This window comes from Centruroides vittatus, unplaced genomic scaffold (genome assembly GCF_030686945.1).
Source record: "Centruroides vittatus isolate TY-2023 unplaced genomic scaffold, ASM3068694v2 contig_199, whole genome shotgun sequence".
In the NCBI taxonomy this organism is placed as follows: Eukaryota; Metazoa; Arthropoda; class Arachnida; order Scorpiones; family Buthidae; genus Centruroides; species Centruroides vittatus.
Genome location: NW_027121224.1, coordinates 394250 through 415899, shown reverse-complemented (window position 1 = coordinate 415899; position 21650 = coordinate 394250). Strand labels below are relative to the sequence as shown.

Here is a 21650-nt window from a genome sequence, read left to right as displayed (position 1 = left end):
ATGTTCAGTAAATTTATTATTATATATTATAACTTTTTTCTTTATTCTTTTTAATATTTGCATTGTAATAGTTTAGTTAATATATGTGCATTATATGTATAAACATCCCAAAGCCTGAAATTTTAGTAATATGCCAAATGACTGCTGGATTAAATCAGGTTACTTTACCACTATTATTTTTAATTAAACTCTAAGTAATTTGGTACCTATACTTTGGTTCTAGTACCAAATTATTTAGAATTTAATTAAAAATAATAGTGGTAAAGTAGCCCAATTTAATCTGACAATCGTTTGGCATATTTGCATTATAATTGATCTTAGTTTGGACAAGTCCAAACTAAGATCAATCAAATAGATATTATTTGTATTATGGCTCTAAGACTGCTATTTAATATCAGACTTATTACACTAAGACAAGGAGATACATAGATTAAAAGGGGAAAAAAATTCATTTTTTTTTTCTGTTTCCTGTATATATTGGAGGTGTTAAAAACAATAACAAGTTCAAATAAATTTCTGATTGTTTCTGTCTAATATAGATCTATAGTTAAGCATTCATCAATAGGCCTATACCTGGATTTTTAAAATATGTGAGAAAGAATATATCTTTATCCTATATAATGGCTGACAAGGACTTGCTCTGAAATGCATTCCACAATAAAATATATACACAGGAAAAAAAAAAAAAAAAAGAGTTTGTTTTCCTTTTAATCAAGATGTCTCCTTGCCTCAGTATAAGTTTGATATCAAATGGCCGTCTTAGAGCCATAATACAAATAATATTGAACAATCGGACAAGAAGCAGTTCCAAAACATTTTGAATCAAATAAGTATTTATATAAACTATTACTTGTTCATTTCATTCAAGCAAAAGTTTTTCATTAACATAAAGGTAAAATCTAATATTTTAATGAAAATATTAAATACAAGATGTCTGAAGAGAAAGTCATTCAGAAATATTGTTTTAAACTTTCTGATTTGTTGTTAGTTGCATTTTATCAATAATTAATGATTTTATAAGATATCTGTGTATTTTATAATTCTATATGCTTGAATAAAAAATTTGTATTTATAAGATTTATAGCCTACATTCTAATAACTTTCATTCCTATAGTTCAGACGTTTTCATAAATATCCAATATTTAATGAACTGCAGTGTCCCTATTTTATTAGTTTATTCAAGAATCTCATTTTTTGTTTGTTGGATTGGTATATAAGATAACTTATTACAGTAGAGCGTCGATAAGTGGAACGTCGGTAAGTGGAATGACCGGAAAGTGGAACGATTTTCAGTCGGACTGTGTCGTGCTGAATCGAATGTTTTTGATACTAAATTTACTTCTAAAGTATAATTTTCATGTTTTTTATATTCTTTAATATATTTATTTTGTTTGTACAAAATGCAGAAATAATTTTTAACGATACGATAGCCTCGATGATTATTATAAAAATTTTCGTTAGGCTTAAAATCGACGAAAATTCAACACGAAGCGACACGCAACGGAGAAAAATTCAACAGGAAGCGATACGCAACGGAGAAAAATTTGAACATCGGACAGGTTAATGTATTTTTTCGTACAAAGTCGGAAACTGGAACAAATCATTAACTGGAAGGACCCCAGTTTCCAATTGGTTCCACTTATCGACGGTCTACTGTATATATTTAATAATTTTTGAAACAAATAACAAAATTTCAAAAACAGCTAAAAGATTTAGAATAAACTCTGACATATTAATAGCTATTATATTTGATTTACTATTCTTAATCAATTTTAATTTTATAAATTTAAAAATCTGCAGACCTGAAAGTGTTCAAGAATAAAAATCTTGTAATTATTACTATTATAGGCATTGATTAATAATTAGTATGCAACAAATAAATAACCATAGAAAAATTGAGTGAATCTTATTCAAAAATGTTAGATACATATCTTCTTAATATTAAAAAAAATTATTTTTGGGCCTTGTACTTAAAATTTAAGACTTAAATCTTTTGTTCTGGGAATTTATGAACTATTGTTTAAAGTACTGTAATTCTGTGAGTGAAACTTTCCTGTTTATGTCTACTTTGAAGTTATTTTTTTAAAAAAGTACATGTAGATTGTGTTTTTATTTTACGTAATATACATATTTATTTTATATATTCTATTTATTACGCAATATATTGTGTAATAAATTAAATAATTTTATATTTCTCTAATTTTTAAGTTCTGGAAGTAAGAAATGTTTCCTAAAATAAAATTTGTTTATAAAAGGGAAGCTATATATAAGGTGCTTCAAAAAAATGTTAACATTAATACGAAAATAATTTTTCTTTAATGCCATTTATAGTGCAAGTTGTCCTCTGCATAGTTCTCCATCATTTGCAAATTGTGGAATTCTCAAAAAAGAATGTATTACCCTCTTACTTTTTGCTTTAGTGACTGACTGTGTACCTTCTCCATATAAACGTTAACACTTTTTTGAAACACCCTGTGTATTTTGTTGCAATTAGTTTTCAGTAGAAGAAAAAACTAAGATTTGAAAACATATATACAAATAATAAAGCAATTTGCAAAGACCTGAATTTATTATGTAGATAATTTGTTTCCAAAAAGTACTTTAAAAAAATTTTTGTTTTTGTTAATGACGTTTTATTTTCTTTAATATACTATGGTATGAAAAGTCCATTTTTCTGAATTTTGTTTTTTCTTTTATTATAATATAATTTTTATTAAAATTATAATGTTGGAAAACACTATTAGTAAATTAAATTTTATATATATGTTACAGTAAAAACCCATTTTTAGTGAAAACACATTTTAACTAGTTGAAACTAGTTTTTACTGGATGTCATTGTTATAACTAGAATTTACAGCTAGTCAAAAATGAATTTGAGTTAAAACTAGTTTTAACTAGACAAAACTGGTTATAACAATGACATCCAGTAAAAACTAGTTTCAACTAGTTAAAATGCGTTTTTACTAAAAATGGGTTTTTACTGGAACATATATATATATATATATATATATATATATATATATATATATATAAATTATAATTCTGTTTGTTAAAAATATTTTTATATGAAATGTATTCTATTGTGACACATTTTTATATATTATTATTAAGTTAAAATTCAAAATTACAATATTAAAAAATGATGATCTATATTAGTACGTGTTTTTAAAAAAATGTAGATTTTATTTTCAAATTTTACATTTTGTCAAAATTGCAGATGAAGACTATTTGGCAATCAGCTGTTAGTTTTTGGGTGTGTCCTTCCCTTGACATTTGTTAGTTATTCAGTTCATGTCTATTATTAATTCAGAAATGTTTTTATGAAAGAATTTAATGCTCAAATAATTCAATGTTTTAAATCTGAACAAATTATTAAGAGAAGATTGAATAAATGTATAATAGAAACTAAGTTATTAATGATTTTTTATTTCAAAAGTATTTATTAGTCATTTATTCTTAAGTATATTAAAGATATGTAAAATTTAATTAAATAATTTACTTAAGTGTTCTGGTTTTTTATGATGAAACTTGATAAAATCAAAATATAAGATTAAAAAATGAATATAAGAGGAGAATATAAGAGGAAAATAATCTAAGTTCTTATTACAAATGAAATAGGAACAATTATAATAAAAAAAGATATAAAAAACTTAATAGTGAAAATATAAAATAATAGAAAAATTTAAGAATAGCTTCATAATGTAAACTTTAAAAGGTTAATATTTTAATCTTTGAACTGTCTTTTATCATAACAGTTTTATTTGATTTCTGATGAGAATTGATTAAAAGCTAAAAATATTAGAAAGATAATTTAGTCTTTTGATTTAATTCTGAAATGAAATAAACAAACATTTGATTGCATCTTATATCTGAATAAAAATTCTTAAAAGGAGAATGATTAAAAACTTTGAAAAAATTTATAATTAATAAAAAATAAAACTGCATGAATTAATTTAATTTGGATAAAATTTGTGTAAAGCGGATTGGAAGCTTTTTCTCTCTTTCTGCATGCCATATCAGAAATCCTGACGTCAGCAAGCACCTGGCGCATGTGGTTAGTAAGGTGCCAAGGTGTATCCTGGGGGAAGTTACAACCAGAGTGGTTCCCCGTTGCCTTCTCTGGTGCGCGATGTTATGTGAGGGGAAGCTCTTTAATGTCTTTAAAAACATTTTTGAGTTTAAATTTAAAAATGCTTATTTTTATTATATATTAGTTTTTTTTTTTTTATTTGTGCTAAGAAGTAAAACATTAATTTTCATAAAAACATCAAGCAGTTTTTAAAATTAAAAATTGCAGTAAAAATCATAATCACAAAATGTCGATTTATTTTTGTTTTGAACAGGTTGTAGATAAATGTCATGCGGTTACATTCATTTTTGTAGTAAAATCACTTTTACGTGTGTAAAAAAAATTTTATTACTAGACTTTATCCAAATTAATTCAATTTGACTCCAATTAAAGTTGAGAGTATATGAATGCAAGAAATGAGACTTATTTGATTCTATAAAGTATTCTCTATTTCCATGAACTTTTGCTAAGTATTCAAATACTTCTCAGATGTGATCTTGGAGGTTCCACAACAGTGAACGATTGAAGTTCCAAAATTTAGTGTTGTGTTATGACATCAGAAATTCCAATCCCAATATGGTAATGCAGAGAACAGAGACCAAGTCATTCTGAAATCTGTCATCTCAAGGAATTTTAATACCTAATTAATTATAGAGATTTATGTAAATAATTATCAGCAAGTTAATCAGTTTGCTTTTGAATATTTGGTAATGGTTAATTACTAACTTCTCTGTACAATACAAATTATCAGTACTGTTACCTTATTCTCATTGTTTTCCAAATTACATTCACCTCCTACTTATTTATTTTATGTATTATGTTTTATTATGCTTCAAATGACATGCAGCATAGAAATATCTAAACAAGAACAGCATAGTAATTAGATTTTTTTTTTGACAATTGACAAGCAATTGACAAATTTATCAATAGGTCAATTACCTATTGATAAATTTTGGTGAGCATATGTTGGGAAAGTTATCTGCAAACAAGGGGGGGCTTGTTTCCAATTTGGCCACACACATGGAAAACAATTTATGCTCAGAGCAAACATCACATTGTGATCAAACTTTGAATGCTTGTAAAGATTGAACTTGTTCATGTAAATTAGCAATATAAGAGAATGAATTTGTAGAAGCTGTAGGTTGTTAGCTTACAGTTTGCAATTGTTTCAGAAGTGATGACAATGTGTACTTTTCTTAGTAAAGATTAACTCCATAACTGGTGTCAAAATAGAAATATGATCACTATTTTTTCACAACTTGGCATTTTTAATTTATGTTTTCTATATACAACAACTATCTGATAGCAAATTTTGATTGGTACCAATCTTTCAACTGTCAAAAATAAATCACACTATATTTTTGTTTAATAACTTTAATATCTCCAAAAAAGTCGTTTATCTTTTCAGAAATCATTTTATTGGATTTCAAGTGGAGATTTGAAGCCTAATGATTCCTGAATAAATAAATCTAAACAAATCTACTACTTAAAATGTCAAGGATATCCTGTATCTAATTCCCAAATGGGTTGTAATAATCCTTTTGTCAAATCCCATGACTGTCACAAGAATATGGAATTGATGGGTCTTGAAGGATCATATAGAATGCTGTGCAGGATTTCAGCAGCCTGTAATCTGCTACACTCTTGGACATTACTGAATGTCCAAGAGGACAGACAGACATCTTTTTCACTTGGTCTTGCAGGATTATACAGCCACATCATGTATCCTGAGTCAGGAACTTTGGTTGTTTTCAGAACAAGTGTCTGCACAGACAGTAAGATGACGTCTGCAGCACCATGGATTATCAGCATGGCAACCATTGCTATGGCTTCCCTTGAAGCTGCAGCAGAGACAGATGTGCCTACAATGGTGAGTTCAACAATGAATATATATGCAGGAGTGGGTGGCATCATGTCATCTTTTCCTACAAAGCCTGGTTCTGTGTACAGCATCGTGATGGCCATATCAGTGTGTGGAGACACCGAGGGGAATGATCATTGTCAGTTTGCATTCATCATTGTCTTGTGGGCCCAGCACCTAGAGTGATTGTATGGGGTGTCATTGGGTACACATCCCAGTCATCTCTTGTTTGTTTGCATAGCCAGTAATTTTGACAGCCTTCATTACGTTTCTGATGTGTTAAGGTCCATTACTGTGCCCTATCTTTGAAGCTTTTGTCATGCTACTTTTCAAACAGGACAATTCACGACCAGATGTTGCCCATGCTGTCCTGACCTTTTCTGAATACAGAGAGTGTTTGACTTTTGCCCTTGACAGCATGTTCTCCAGATCTGTCATCAATTGAAAACGTCTGGTCAGTGGTTGCCAGCCAGTATGATAGTTGAACTCTGGCATAGAGATGTGACCACATGGACTGCCATCCAAACTCTGTTTGACTCAATGTCCAGCCAAATTACAGCTGTTATTGCTGCTAGAGGCATCTGCTCTGGGTACTGATTTCTGCATGCTACGTACCTCAAAATTACCTGTCAATTTAATCATGTCTTCCTCCCATTATACTGTATATGTATGATAAATTTGATTCTGTTATTCACTTTCCTTCCTGGTGTAGCATTTTTAATGGCCAGCAGTGTATAAGATAGTTGCATTGCCTATTTTAAGGCCATATTGTATGAAAATTCTAGCATAAAAAATAACTAATAAAAATTTCAGTAAACAAAATTAATCTTGAACAGAATAAGATGAATTAATAACAGCACACCTTCATATATCAACATCAAAACTAATGTTTATTTTAATTACAGAAAAGTTGAATGTACAAAAAAAACTAAGAATTGAATGTTTAAACCAAGTTTACAAACAGTCAGAAGCAAATTCACTACTAGAGAAGGGAGAATTGGTAAAAATGAATTGACCCCAACTCTTGTTTTTTTATTATGTAGATACACAACATACCAATACCAGTAAATATTTCTTAATTTCACCAAAACATCAGTAAATATTTCTTAATTTCAACATTTGAAATTAAGAAATATTTACTGATGTTTTCATCCATTTATAACAGACATCTTCAGGCATATAATGCAGAACAAAATGGCTACATTAAAATTGAATGCATTTTTTACAAACGATTTACAAATTCAAATTAAAATCATTTCTGGAACAAAGTATGTTTATAGTTTAAAATTATTTTTGATATATGTTACAAAACCATTTAAAATTATTTTCTAAACAAAATACATATTTTGTTTAAAAATATTTTTGAATAACTTACAAAATGTGTTTAAATTATTTCCCATAAAAAAATTATGTATTTAGTTTAAGATAAATTTTGTAATAACTTACAAAAGGAGTTAAATTAATTTTCTGAACAATTATTTTTACACAACTAACTCATTTAATTTAAATTTTTATTTATGTAAAATTGTATTTGCGTGGTCTAGTGAGATGTATATGAGAAAACTTTACGAAAGTTCAAAGATAGCACACCACACTGTAGATAGTGTGTCCGTTTCTTTGAAATTAATTCCTACTCCATTCCGAAGTGCTCTCTAGATTTCAATTGACTCAAAGTATTTAAAGTGTGCTCTATCGGAAATCTTATGTTTTGTAGATCAGCACATACGTCCTCACATCTAACATAAGTTGCCGCCATGGTTAAAGGCTTCTTTCTTATTGTGTATTCATACTTCTTTATTCTCACAGCGAGACCCCTCACAGTCACATCAATATATAATAATGTGTGGTTGATTCTGTTGTCTGACATAGGTACTGCGTAAATACCAAGAGAGTAAGAGTCAGATGTGTTTTTATTATTTCTGATGATTGAAAAAATTGTCGTTGAATGTCAATATTCTAATCGAACATTAGTTGTCCTGGCGATTTCTTTATAGATTTTAGATAGTGTCCTATTATACATAACTACCTTCAGTTGTTCCTTCTGTGATATGATTCTGTTCTCAGATTAGATATTATTATGTTTATTATGTACTTTATATTAAGCTGCTAACAGGAGTGTTGACCTCCTATATTGTATTATAGGAACCTCCTGTAATGCAAGATTTTATTTTATGATGATTCTCCTACTTTATGATCTTTCTTTGCATATCACTAATAACTGTTGCTTTTCTTTTCAGAAATTGATACTCAAATAAATTCTGTGTTAGCTAATTCTAAATTTTTGTCAAAAGACTCATGCAAAACAGCTAAGAAGAATTGGATTAAATCTAATGTGTTTTGAATATTTTATTATCAGCCTCAGATGGAAAACATTGTGTGTTAGTGTTGTTAAAGTTGATAGTGGTGATAATGAAAAATTCTTTGAAAAAAGATAAGTACTTTCAGTTTTGACAGGAATACCTGATGATTCACTTGGTAGTTATGAAATGTCATTCTGAGTTAATACAATGAAAGAAGTATATTTTAAATTATTATTCATAGGCAGGAGTCTCAAGTCAAGCAGAGCTTTTTGATTGGAGGGTTAGTCTAACAATTCCACAGCAGGAAATTAAAAGGTGTTAAGCATATAATGCATATTATCTTAATCAGCAGTTGCAGTTGGACATTTAGACTTCAGAAGAAATTTTTGTTCATTTTTTATAATTAGTCAAAAATACCAGAATTTTTTTATTTATTTTAAAATTTGTTGCTAGAATATAAATGTATTCTGTTCTTCAATCCAAAGTTAGTTATTTCTTAATTATTACAATATGACTTCCTGATTATAACACGATTCTCTAATGTTTAAATATTAAAAAAATAAATAAATTTTTCCAAGTGTCATTTGACTAGTTCAAAAGTTTATTTGAGATATTACTTCACAGAATAATAAGCACTTTGATGTGGAAATAGTGACTCTTCTAGAATGATTTTGTAGTTAATTTTATTATAATCATCATCATAAATTATGCATTGTAATATATTATTTATATTACATTATCATCATCATATAGCATACAATAAAAATAAATTTTGATCAACAGAAAAATGAATATGGTATTTACTTGTAAAACAGTTTTCTAAGCATTTCCAATATTCTGTATGGTGAGAGTTGGAGAGGTTAATATCCATATATCTTCACCAAAATTTTGTTGATCTGTTGACCCATTGTTAAGAATAAAGTTTTACAAAAGAAATTTTAATAGTATTAGAAAATCAAGTATGTTTTTCAGACAAAAAGGACAAGCCTTGCCAAATCGTATACAGGAATGTTAGAATAGTCTGCCAGTTTAATATAGATAGGTTTTAGCCATCTCTGTAATCATAGTGAAGGTATTGGAATATATTCAAGTACAGTAGAGAGTCATTTGTCCGAATCAATTGGGGACTGGGGTTGTTCAGATAACTGATTTTTCGGATAACCGATTATGTACGAAAAAATATATTAACCTGTCCGATGTTGAAATTTTTCTCTGTTGCATGTTGCTTCGTGTTGAATTTTCGTCGATTTTAAGCCTAACGAAAATTTTTATGATGATAATTGAGGCTATTGTATCATTAAAAATTATTTCTTTATTTTGTACAAACAAAATAAATATATTGAAAAATATAAAAACATAAAAACTATACTTTAGAAGTAAATCTAGTAACAAAAAAGTTCGATTCAGCACGACACAGTCCAACTGGCAAGCGTTCGGATAACCGGTGTTCGGATAAACGACTCTCTACTGTATTTCCTTATTAGGTTCTCCTAATAATCTTAAGAGGACTTCTATGTAAAATAGTGCAAACACACAAAAAAAAAACATAGTTGGCAACTTTGCTTGAAGTGGAGGAACCTATCCAGCAAGACAAAAAGTCTATTGATGCCTCCCACAAATGCTAGCACCTATATTGCTCCTAGTTTAGGTTTAATCTGTAAACTAGACAATGTTCTGTGAACAAAGTTACACTATTCATATGCTAGTCAAAGTGAGGGAGAGAAAGAAGACCAAATAATGTTTGTCAAACATAAACCGAGGTAACATTCTGTCAGAACCTATCAAAACGATGTATCCCTTCATCATCATGCAGTAGAGCCTAATGTCCAAACAGTACTTTGTCTGGAAATAATGCATTTGGGGATGAGTCCATACTTATGACATTTTAAGTAAGAACCAAATTTGAGCTTTTTTAATGTGTTTGTAATGCCACTACACTGTTGTGTTAATTATTTTGTATGATTGTTAGAGTAGTTAAAAATATATACAGTTTCACAACTGGCAACTTGTTCGGTATGCCAATACCACAATGAAAAGTTTCAGTTCTTATCTCCTTATACTTGTCTGTCACGAAGACACCTTATGATGACCAATGAGCAGTTGGCTAGCAGGAAGAAAGTGCTAGCAGTTGGCTAGCACTTTCTTCAGCTATGGTAGAACTCAGTCAGTGAGACAGATCCAAACTTGAAGTTCCAAACTTCTGATTGAAACTTGAATTTCCTGCTTCCACATCAACCTTATATAGTTGTTGACAGCTGTCAGCTGACCAATCGGTGACTAAGCTAGACATAGCTCTATTCCAGGTTTGCCACATGGTGTGATCCTTTGCAAACCATCTCTCCTTTGAGGTGCATGTGCTACAAATTCAAAATCTAACCACTGTGTTCCTCAATGAACTCTCGGCGGCATTCGTTACCAGTTCAAATCAACCAATCATGTTCCTTACCTGATATCACCACGACACCTCTCCAACCAAGGATCACACTGAGTTCACTTGAGCCTGTTTGATCCACAATGTTTTATAGACACAATCCTAGAGTACATTTTGTCAGATATGCACGGACTGATCCATCTTCCTTCCGGAACACCCGGGAGGAAGATGGCCATTTACGCACAGAGATGTGACATCTCCTCGTGCTCATCTCCTGCCCTCTTTCTGTGAGACCGGGCTTCGCTGATTCCTTGCTTTTTCGGGCTCATTAGTGATTGCACGAGTTGCTATCTGAGCTCTTGGGGACTCCCCGCTGCTTTCCACCCTCTGAACTAGTGGGACAGTTGCCAAGGCTGCATTTGCCTGAAGCCTGTAGGACCCAACTAACTGAATCTCCAAATGATATTCCTTCGAAGTGTTATGAAGGTCATCCTGCACCATGGATGGAGGACATAGTGGGACTTTGCTAACTTTCTGTTTTCCTGCCCTCGGTCATCCAACTACTGCATCAAAGGAACCTCTATTATCTCCCTGAAGCTAATACCTGAGTTGAAAATTAATACCTGAGTCCAATGCCACAGGCTTGGTTACAGTACTTCTGAAGCCTATCTACATGGACCGACATGGTTTCTTCTTCTTCTAACCTCACTGCATAATTGCCTCCATGCTCCCATTTTCCTATTGTGGCAGGCCTTTCCCGACGTTCATCCAATTCATTATCAGGATGGGATGTGTCTCCCTAATCAGGACCATATCTTCTACTCTATGCTCCTTGGGCCACGCCCTTAAGTTGTAGTGTGCTGCAGTGGCGTGCCGTCATTGGAAGCGATGGAAGCGCCGATTCCACCTTCCAATGACTTTCCCTTGTATTTTATAAAATATAAATTTTCATATTTTAACGTACTTTGCATTAATTAAAATTAATATTTTATTATAACTGCATTGTGTATCTTTTACAAATTTCTATACTACATGTGAAAAAAAACAATAAGATTGCTATTGTATATTCGAATAATTCGGTGGCGGAAGGAATGTCGAAACGGGTCAGTTTCTAATCAGCCAGATTATATAGGCATTAGCACATGCGGTTTACAGAGCACCAACCTCACCCGGTTTAGCTGGTAGAAGCGACACACTCGTAAAGAGTCCGACTTTATATCCCGGAGCGGTTGTGGGCTGTTAGCCGCCTGCTAGATATTCGGCCACCCTCGCCCGATTATGTGAATCATGAGCAGACTAGATCAACGGCGGGCAACCCCCGGCCCGCGGGTCAGCTACGGCTCGCGAAAAGTTTCTATCCGGCCTGCGAGATCTTTAATAGATAATTAGTTAAGAGAAATAAATGTAGTAATTAACTTTTTAATTATTTATTTCATATTTGCAGACTTAAAAAATTACAAGTTACAAGGCGGCGTCAATTTACTACTACGGCCCCGGAAAAACGTAAAATTTATTCTGGCCCGTGTTATAAAAAAGGTTGCCCTCCCTAGACTAGATTTATAACTTAACCCAACCGATAGGAATTTACTGGCATGTTTTTATGATAGTTCTGTATAGTTGACAGGAGTTTTAAAAAAACTCCATTAAAATATTTGATATATTTATTCTGCGTTTATTCCGCTCTCCCATCTTATATTACTTACGGATTTCGATGTTAAACCGGTGATATTACGATTTAGTATGTCCCATCTGTAAGGGGATGCAGAAAAAACGTGTACAATTCTAGTAAGTGTTAAAAATTAACTGTTACTTTGGCATCATCATTTACAACCAAATTTAATGAATGAGACGTACAGTACATACAATGGTACAAAAAAAACTCTAGAATTTATTTTTCTTAAATTTACGATTTATATATCCGTTGTCATAAAAATTTGTCTTTCCACTGTTTTCCCAAGACTACAGATATTCAGGTACAAAGTAACTGGTTTCAACTTATTTCTACTTAAGAAGTGACTAAATAATTAAGAGATTAGGGAATGGGGACATAAATAAAACCCTGTTGAAAGAGCCAGAATTTTACTTCAACAAAAGCTTAACAGAACCAATCACTCGCTCAGTACAGTGGGAAACTGATTTCCGTGTACACCTGGTATTAAAACGAATTAGTTAGAAAACGAATGACTATTAAGTTTAACATAGTTAGATTTTTACAGCTACGGTGAGAAACGTTTAAAATTTACAACAGCCCTGTGGCGTCCTTTGAGATATACTAGTGATGCGACAAAAGAGGCATTTGACATTGACCGGTATCGGCACCCTCGGGATTTGGCACGCACACACTCACTGCACACCTACCTGGACCGTCACTAGTTCCATCCATTAGCTACTCGTATCAAGATATTTGACTAAGTAGATTGTTTTAAGATTTAAAAAGTAAAGAATATTTTATGTTATTTTTATGTACGTTTCTTTACAAAGCTATATTTTAATTATAATTTTCTTTAAAAGTATATTAATACAATCGAACAATACATTGTACCAGGTATGTATATCCACCGCACATTTTATTTCACCGAGTAAGTTTTTATAATTTATTTTTAATTTTAGCCCTTATATCGTGGCTAGCGATTCAGAATGTAATTGGGATATTAAAAATACATTTAGAGAAGTCTACAGTTTTTACTGGCTTATCGAACAAATGAATACGAATGGACACTAGACCAGTGATTCTTAACAGGGGGGCCGCGGCCCCTGGGGGTCCATAAGAAGTTTGCCGGGGGCCGCCAAATTATGCAAAATTTCCTTCGGAATATAATAAAAAGAAAATTGATGTATAATCCGAATATCATATTGAAAAGTGAAATAAGAAAGATAAAGTTTTCCTATTTAGTTTTTATTTATTTATTTTGTATTTCTTCCTACATTCAACTTTGTTAGTACAGAAGACATAAATGTAAATATGCTACTTACACCGCAGTATTTACTTCTTTTATTCCAAAGCAATTTTAAGAAACTATTAATGCTTGGAATTTTAAAAATAATTAGGAAAAATAGTAGGCTTTGAAAATTTAAATATTTTTGCAAAAGATATGCAAAATCCTTACGACAAGTGGGCGTTTTAGTTTTAGTTTAGTTTTAGCATCGACATTGGATCGATTTATCGACATGTTTCTTATTTTATTTTCTGTTAAAAATTAATGAGTTTTCATGTTTAATTGTGAAGTTTGAATGTTATTTAAATAGATAATGAAATAATAAAATTATGATTTACATTTATTATATAAAAAATAAAGCAATAATAAAAAAATCAATTTATTATAGATAATTATCAAATATAAATTATTATTAAAAAATGGGGGTCACAAAAAAATTATGAAATATTTGGTGGGCGACGAGTATAAAAAGGTTAAGAACCACTGCCCTAGACCATCACTGACGCGCAATTAACTGATTGCCCCTGGAAGTCAGCTTCTTACAGAAACAGCTTCCCTGTCATCAAATGTCACGGCACGCCACTGGTGTGCTGCATATTGTTTTTGTTCCGTGCCTATCTGTTCTACCACAATTTCACTGACTGTCTTGATATTCTCAACTAATCTAGTCACTTCATTATCTTTCCAGGTTCTAGTGCTTGGGGTCAGTCGTCTATTCCCACCCTCGCTGTGATGCTGTCTCCCACTTCTATCGTCTTTCTCTTAGTAATGAGTGGCTTTTGCCTAGCCCCATTACTTCCTTCCTGAAACATCTATGTCACTGTGCTTAGTATGCTCTGCTCTAGTGACTTCTCTGGTAGCTCATGGGTTTCCAGAACCAACCCATTTGTGTGGGACCGAGAAGGTGTTTTCCTTCCTCTCTGCGGTTTGGGCAGTGTCCCTTGAACTCTCTGTGCATGATTGTCAACCTTTCTCTTGATGTTTTGATCTGCAGAGTTCTGCGTCTTACTACGCCATTTCCCTTGCTCTGTCTTGAGCCTCGGCTTTCCCATAGTGACGAGTCACGGCTGTCTGGTCTTGATACTCATTCCACCGAATTCCCTCATTACTGCGCTCGGTACTCTCTGCCTTCATCACTACTCTGAGACCTTGTGGGTCTTTGTACAGCCCCATGAAGGCAATTCCCCTTCTCCCAGTCATCTGAGTCGTGTCTGTTGTCCCTTCTGCACCAGATTGTCTAAATCTTTCCTGACGACTCAGTCTGCCGAGTTTCATGTCCTAATGCACTGTTTTTCCTGCTCTAATACAAGTTCTGCTTTTCTCAACTCGAACTCTGTCCTTTTTTTTGTCAGACTCTGCTTTTTTTTTCGCTTGACCTTTCTGATTTTGGCCCACAGCTTTAGCTCTTCGAATTCACTTAGCAGTTGGTTCCTTGTCGAGTTTGTTTTGTCTCCGAAGGTTCAGTCACCTTTGCCTCATGCCTGATTGTCACAATTTTACTTGGCGCTTCTATCTGCAGAGTTCTAAGACTTGTAATACATCTTTTCCCGCTCTAACTTGGACTTTGCAAGTTTGATCTGCACCTTTAACTCTTCGAGTTCATCTCATGATTTGTTCCTCGTTGAGTCTACCCTGTCCCCAAAAATCCAGCTACCTTCGCCTCGCAACCAATCATCAAACTTTCTCTTGGTGGTACAGTTCTCAGAATTACGGGCCTTGTTACGCTACCTATACCGTTCTAACTTGAGCCTCGCCATTTCCTGTTTGATCCTTCGCCAACCATCTCTCCTTAGAGATGCATGCACAGCAAATTCAAAATCTAACCAACATGTTTTTCAATCTCAGCAGCGTTCATTACCAGTTCAAATCAATCAATTATGTTCCTTACATAATATCGCCATGACAGTTGGCATGAAATGTCTTTTTATGATTATTATGCAAAGTGATAGAAAATGCTTCTTTACATTATTGAATACCAGAACTTTGTGGTTAAAGCAAAAAAGCTCAACTTTGGTTCTTACTAAAATGTCGTAAGTACAGATTCATCCCCTTTCAAGTATGACTTGTTTCCAACAGATGTCTGAACTGTATTAACTTGAATGGAATGAAGTCTCCTAGCAAAATTAATTCTAGAAATAAGTTGACCAGCCTACTTGAACCTATAAAGGACCATCTTTGCCTCAGTCTGAATGTACAGATGCAGAGGAGAAAGACCCATCAAGAGAACTACTTGGGATCATAGACGTGGCCAGTAATTGCAAGACATGCAGTACTCTGCCAAACTTTACAGTTTAGCCTGACAGTCCTTACAAAGAGAGCAAAGGCTATTTTGGATAGAACCATATAGTAAAAATTCAAAAGAGGACATGTGATTGTAGACCCCAATATTTTTTATGAGTATATACCTCTGCATAACCAGAAGATATACCTGGTCTTGTCTTGAACTATCTTAAGGTGTAAATTTCATAAGAAGCTAGAATCAAGTAATACTCACAAAACTTGGCTGAAGAAAACTGCACTCTTTTACCAAACAATGGTTACCATAAATACTGTCAAGAGTATGACAATAGCTTTATACTCTTTAACATCACAATTTAAAAAGCTCAAGTATTTTATGGGACACATCATAAATCCACACCCAGATTTATCATGTGTTCCATCTTGATGTATCATTAGTCTTGATATTGCATGATGAGTGCCTCCTGTTATGTCTTTTGTGCAATGTTTTGCTTTGTTAATAATTTCTTTTGTTACAGTGTACTCATGACAGTTGTTATCAGTCAGTTTATTGACTTTCACTGCAATTATTAAGGACAATGATATTTCTGGTCACGGTTTCATCAAGGTTTTATTTTGATAAATTTAATTTTTTAATGTTTGTGAAAGGATTTTATGTAAAACGTTAAAAAATTGTGATATTTCCTATAATAAAATTTTAATATTTTTAATCTAGGTAAACGTATTCAAGAAATGATCTGTGTGATATTGTGCCTTACTTTAATGGCAATCAATTTCTGCCAACTGATGTATTATTTTCAACCTAGTCAATGGAGCTATATCCTCCTTGCAGCCTGTAAGTTGAATTTTAAAATTTAATGTTATATATTAATTGATTATATTTTAATGTATGAGTTATCTTGTTTTGCATATCTAACATTTATATAAAAAACACATTATTTATATTATAAATAGGTGCATTTATAGGTATTGAAAAATAATATGACTATATACAACAGGAGCACTTGCTGGATTTTTGTGTTGGAACAAAACCATGTGGTTTAGTTCACTAAACATTAAATTTACAAGAAAATTATTGAAACAAAGTTCAGTTTATTTAATCCATTATCTTGAGTATAATATAATTAGGTTACTTAAATACGTATAATGTTTATAAATTGTAATTTAAAAGTATATCAGAGCAAAGAAAATATTACAGCTTGTTGAAAAGTTTGGCACAGAGTATGAATTTCATCATTAAAAAATCAAGATGATGCTATGTAAGAAATAAAGATATTCTAGTCATATTATTAACAAGTAGTTAAGTTTTGACTTCATTTTTGAAGTCAAAACTATTTATGATTTATATAAAAGTTTTAGAAATAGTATGAAGCACTTTATAGGCCTACCATATATAGAAAATTTTCATTAAATATTTTTGATTAGAAATCACATATAATATTTTTCTTGTTTCATAATTTTTGAGTAGGCCTACTTTTAATGTTCTTTCAGTATTTAAAGACTGACTATAAAGCCAGTTATATTTACAACACACTTTTGATTATGTTAAAAGTTGTTGTCATTGAAGCTAACGCTGTCATTGAAGCTAACACTGCCATGTTATTAGATGTTATTTGTGAGGAAGGAGAAATATAGAAAACTGAGATTATGCTACAGTTGTGAAAATAAGATTTAAATATTTCAAATTAACAAACACATGATTTCTGTTATTGCTATTCAAGCTGACTAAAGACTTGTAAACAATTATTGATAAGTTTTTAATTTTTCTCATTTCAACAACTACACATCATGTAATTACTCATATCAATCTCAATACTAAAAAAATTCATTTAAACTATGTATTTTTTTCCTATCAGCAATGTCATCAATGATAACATATTTGGTAGTGCAAAGTGATATATAATTGCATTTTCAAAATTTTATAATTTATTTAATAATTAGAAGTAGCTGCTTAGTTTCTAAGCATTTTATATAAACTTAAGCTGTTCTTTCTTCTTAAAAAATTTTTTTATAAAATTTATTTTCAGTTTGTGGAATAATTACAGCAGATTTTTTGAGTGGATTAGTCCATTGGGGAGCAGATACATGGGGTTCTGTAGAACTACCAATTATTGGAAAAGTAAGTATTTTTATTTTGAAACATCAAAAAATGTAGACTATTTTTAAAATTTTAATTTTATTTAAAAAATTTTAAAACAAAAAAAAAGTTTGATTTGAAAGAGAGAAATTTAACTTTTAACTATTGGTTTAAAAAAAATTATATTACTGTTGTATTTTTTTACAATTTTTATTTATAACTATTGTATGATGACTTTTAACATTAAAATGCAAATTAATTCAATTAAAATAGCTCAATTTCTAAATAACAGCGAAGAAAGTATGTAATATGTAAATCATGAATACAATAAAAAAATCCTGAATTTTTAAGTTTGTTCAGTGGAAAGATTCGATTATGTTACATGCATTTTTCATAACTTTCAGTGTTAACCAGCTTTTAAATAACTCACGTAAATGCATTATATACAGTGTGTGTGTGTATAAAATATAAATATTTTATTTATTATTATTATATATATATTGTCTGTTACTTCTGATTTAATTTATGATACTTTAAATTAAAATTTTGATCTTCAGGCTTCTATTTAATTTAATATGTACACAGAAAATGCTGATTTGTCCTAAATGCAAAAGGCTTTATATCTTTCTCAAAGTAATTATTTTTGATTTTGATCAGATTACCTCATCAAATAATTAATGGAATTAGGAAAATCCTGAGTGTAATGCATAAGAATCCATAAGAATAAAAAAAAATATAATGATAAAATTGCTTTAATGAAGCCAAAAACATTTAAATAAATTACAGACAAAAGTAGTGTTTTTGGTCTATTTGTCTATCATCAGGATTTAATCTTAGAACATCAACTGAACATCAGTACTTTTAACAAAAGAACTGCAGACCCAGGTTAAGCTATACTAATTATGAGAAAAATACTATTTTCAGTATTAACAAAACATTTAACTGACCCAAAAAATCACACTTTAATAATCACAAGTATTTCCATAATTGTTATGTTATCTGTTCTGTTTATCTGTAGACATAGAATTACAAATACTCAAATTTAAAGTGGTAGATGTTTGATTATCACATAAAAGATTAATGTTAAAATTTTGAATTTTAGAAATAAACATTAGAGGATGATTATGTCTTAATTCAGGAGGATATTACAGTTACATGTTCTTAATCCATTTTTTATGTTGATCTATTGAATAAAATATTTTAAATATATTTACTATCATAAAAATTGAATGTCTACGGCATTTAAATTTGAGTTGTTATTCCATCTCTATTCTTTTGGCCTAATGCTGATAACATGACAGTTATTGAAAGTATTTGTGATTAAAGTGTAATTTTTTTAGTCAAGTTTGTTGTTAACACCAAACAGTTTATTTTTAGAACATTATTATTATTATGAGAAATGTATCCTAATGATGGATGAATGGTCTTGATTGTAATTTGTTTTTCATTGTCCTTTTAAAGCAATTTTCTTATTATATCTGAATATATTGTTTGGTTTTTTAATATAGTAGAATTATTTTTATTTTAAAATAAAGAAACAGATAAATTCTGAATTTTGTTTATTAATTTATAAAGTTCAGCATTATGTCACTTAAATTGATAAAATTCAGCATAAATTTTATCAGTTTATTAAGTGACAGATAGACAGATAATTAACATTATCTGTATGAGTATTTACTGAAAATTGGATCTTAATTTAAAATAATTTAATATAATTTTTGACTTTTCTTCAAAAGCCAAAATTATATTTGGTCCTAAATACTATCAAACTACTTTTTATGCTTTTCAGATATTTATTTTCAAGTTGTTTCATTTTAAAATCTAGTCTTGATGAATAATTATTTCTACTGAACTGAAATTTATTCTTAAGCCATATCTATTTTTATCTCTATAGTATAATTTTTTTTATTGCAGTATTTAATAATTTTAATAGAATCATTATTAAATGATTATTTTTTTTTCATTACTCTTGATGTTGATGATGATGCTTTATTAATGTATAAAATTAATTTTATATTAATTTAAATAACTAAATATTTTCACTTAAACAATTGTTTATTTCTATAGGCTTTTATTCGTCCATTCCGAGAACATCACATAGATCCAACAGCGATAACACGCCATGATTTTATAGAAACGAATGGTGATAATTTTATGGTTACCATTCCAGCACTGGCTTACATGGCCTATAAGTTCTTCACTTATCCTGAAGAGAAAATACATGAAAATTACATTGGAAATAGTTTTCTGTTTTTGTTAGCTATATTTGTGGCAATGACCAATCAAGTAAGTCAAAGATACTTGTTTATTATTGTCATTGTCATATAGAAAGTATCCTAACCCTTACATGCATACATATCCAATTGGATAGGATACTTGCTTTGCCCCCATGGAACACCTCAGATGGTTGGAGGCTATGCACATTTTAAATCCAATTTTACATTAACATGCATAAATTATAAAGAGGAAATGGTTTTGTCAATGGCCTGGCAACAGTTGATTGACAACATGGTTTAGCTGTTCGTTGAGTCCCAGTAGGATGACTATTTGTGCAGGCGTGACATGGTTTTGATAACTTTTTTGAATAATTCCCTTCAGGGAATTGTTACAAAACCTGATGAAGAACTCAGGAGGAGTTCAAAAACATTTGTTTTTGTTTGTTTTCTTTGTCTGCACACTGTAATCAGTTTGGAGTACCTGATTAATGTGTGCATATGGTCGTGCAAAGTTATCCACTGGGATATTACATTATAATGAGATAATGTGTCAAATCAAATGCAAGTTTTTCTTTTATCTAGGTTAACTGACACTATTTAAACCAATAATTATTTTATCATCTTCCTCTTAACATAAGTTTTTGCACAAAATTCAACCCTCCCTGTTTGTAAAGTAATGGGAGACTTTGTTGTAGATAATTGGTTGCAAAATCTCTTGTAAAAATGCTTTCTAAGCTATGGCTGGCTATTAATATTTTGATTGACACTATTTAAATGAATAAGAATCTTGTCAGAACTGTCTAGCTATATATTTGGCACAAAAGTCAATGCTCCTTTCTGTTATCTCCTTGGAGACAAAATGTAAACAAATATTATAAAGTTTCTTGTTTTAGTCATCTTTTAAGCTCTAATATGCTAATTTGTAGTTTTTGACACCATTTAAAAAAGTAAGCATCTTGTCAAAACCATTAGCTATAAATTTGCCAGAAAAAGTAAACATCTCTCCCTCTGTAATAAGAGAAAATATGTAAATAATTACTTATAAAAAACTATTATAATAAGCAATTTTATAATAATAATAGTTGAAATAATATGTAAATAGTGTCTGCTAAACAATATTGATAGCAGAAAGTGTCTTCACTGAGATTTGTGTAAATGCAACCACCCCTGCAGCAAGGTAGAGTTAGCTGTGTAAATAATAGGCTGTTGTATAGCTTGTTCACATTCTAAAGCTGTGCTTGGCTAATTTTTATTTTGATTGACTTTATATTTTTTTTGTCATTTTATAGCTTCTTACAGAAATATATAACTCATAATGGGGGAGGGAAGATTAGTTTGTAATTTATGTTTTATTTTTAAAGAAAACATATATACAGTAAATCAATTTTTTTATTTACAGATGAAAAATAAGAAAAAATAATACAAAAATACTAATAAAAGGACAAAGGTAATAAAAAACTATGGAAAAAAGCAGAAATACACATAATACAAATATCATAGAAAATACATAAATAGTACAAAAAATACTGACAATAATACAAAAATAACATCACTATAAAAATAACACAAAAAATAGTACACT

The 21650-nt window shown here is 30.5% G+C and overlaps 1 protein-coding gene across 1 annotated transcript in view; it reads left to right on the top strand.

The window, feature by feature from the left end:
- Nucleotides 1-21650, top strand: part of Kua (Plasmanylethanolamine desaturase Kua) — a 39291-nt gene that overhangs the window by 13945 nt on the left and 3696 nt on the right. The window contains exons 2-4 of the mRNA XM_067264895.1: nt 16491-16610; nt 17803-17894; nt 19920-20138. Of these exons, the coding sequence (XP_067120996.1) occupies nt 16491-16610; nt 17803-17894; nt 19920-20138 (431 nt within the window). The remainder of the gene's footprint in view (nt 1-16490; nt 16611-17802; nt 17895-19919; nt 20139-21650) is intronic.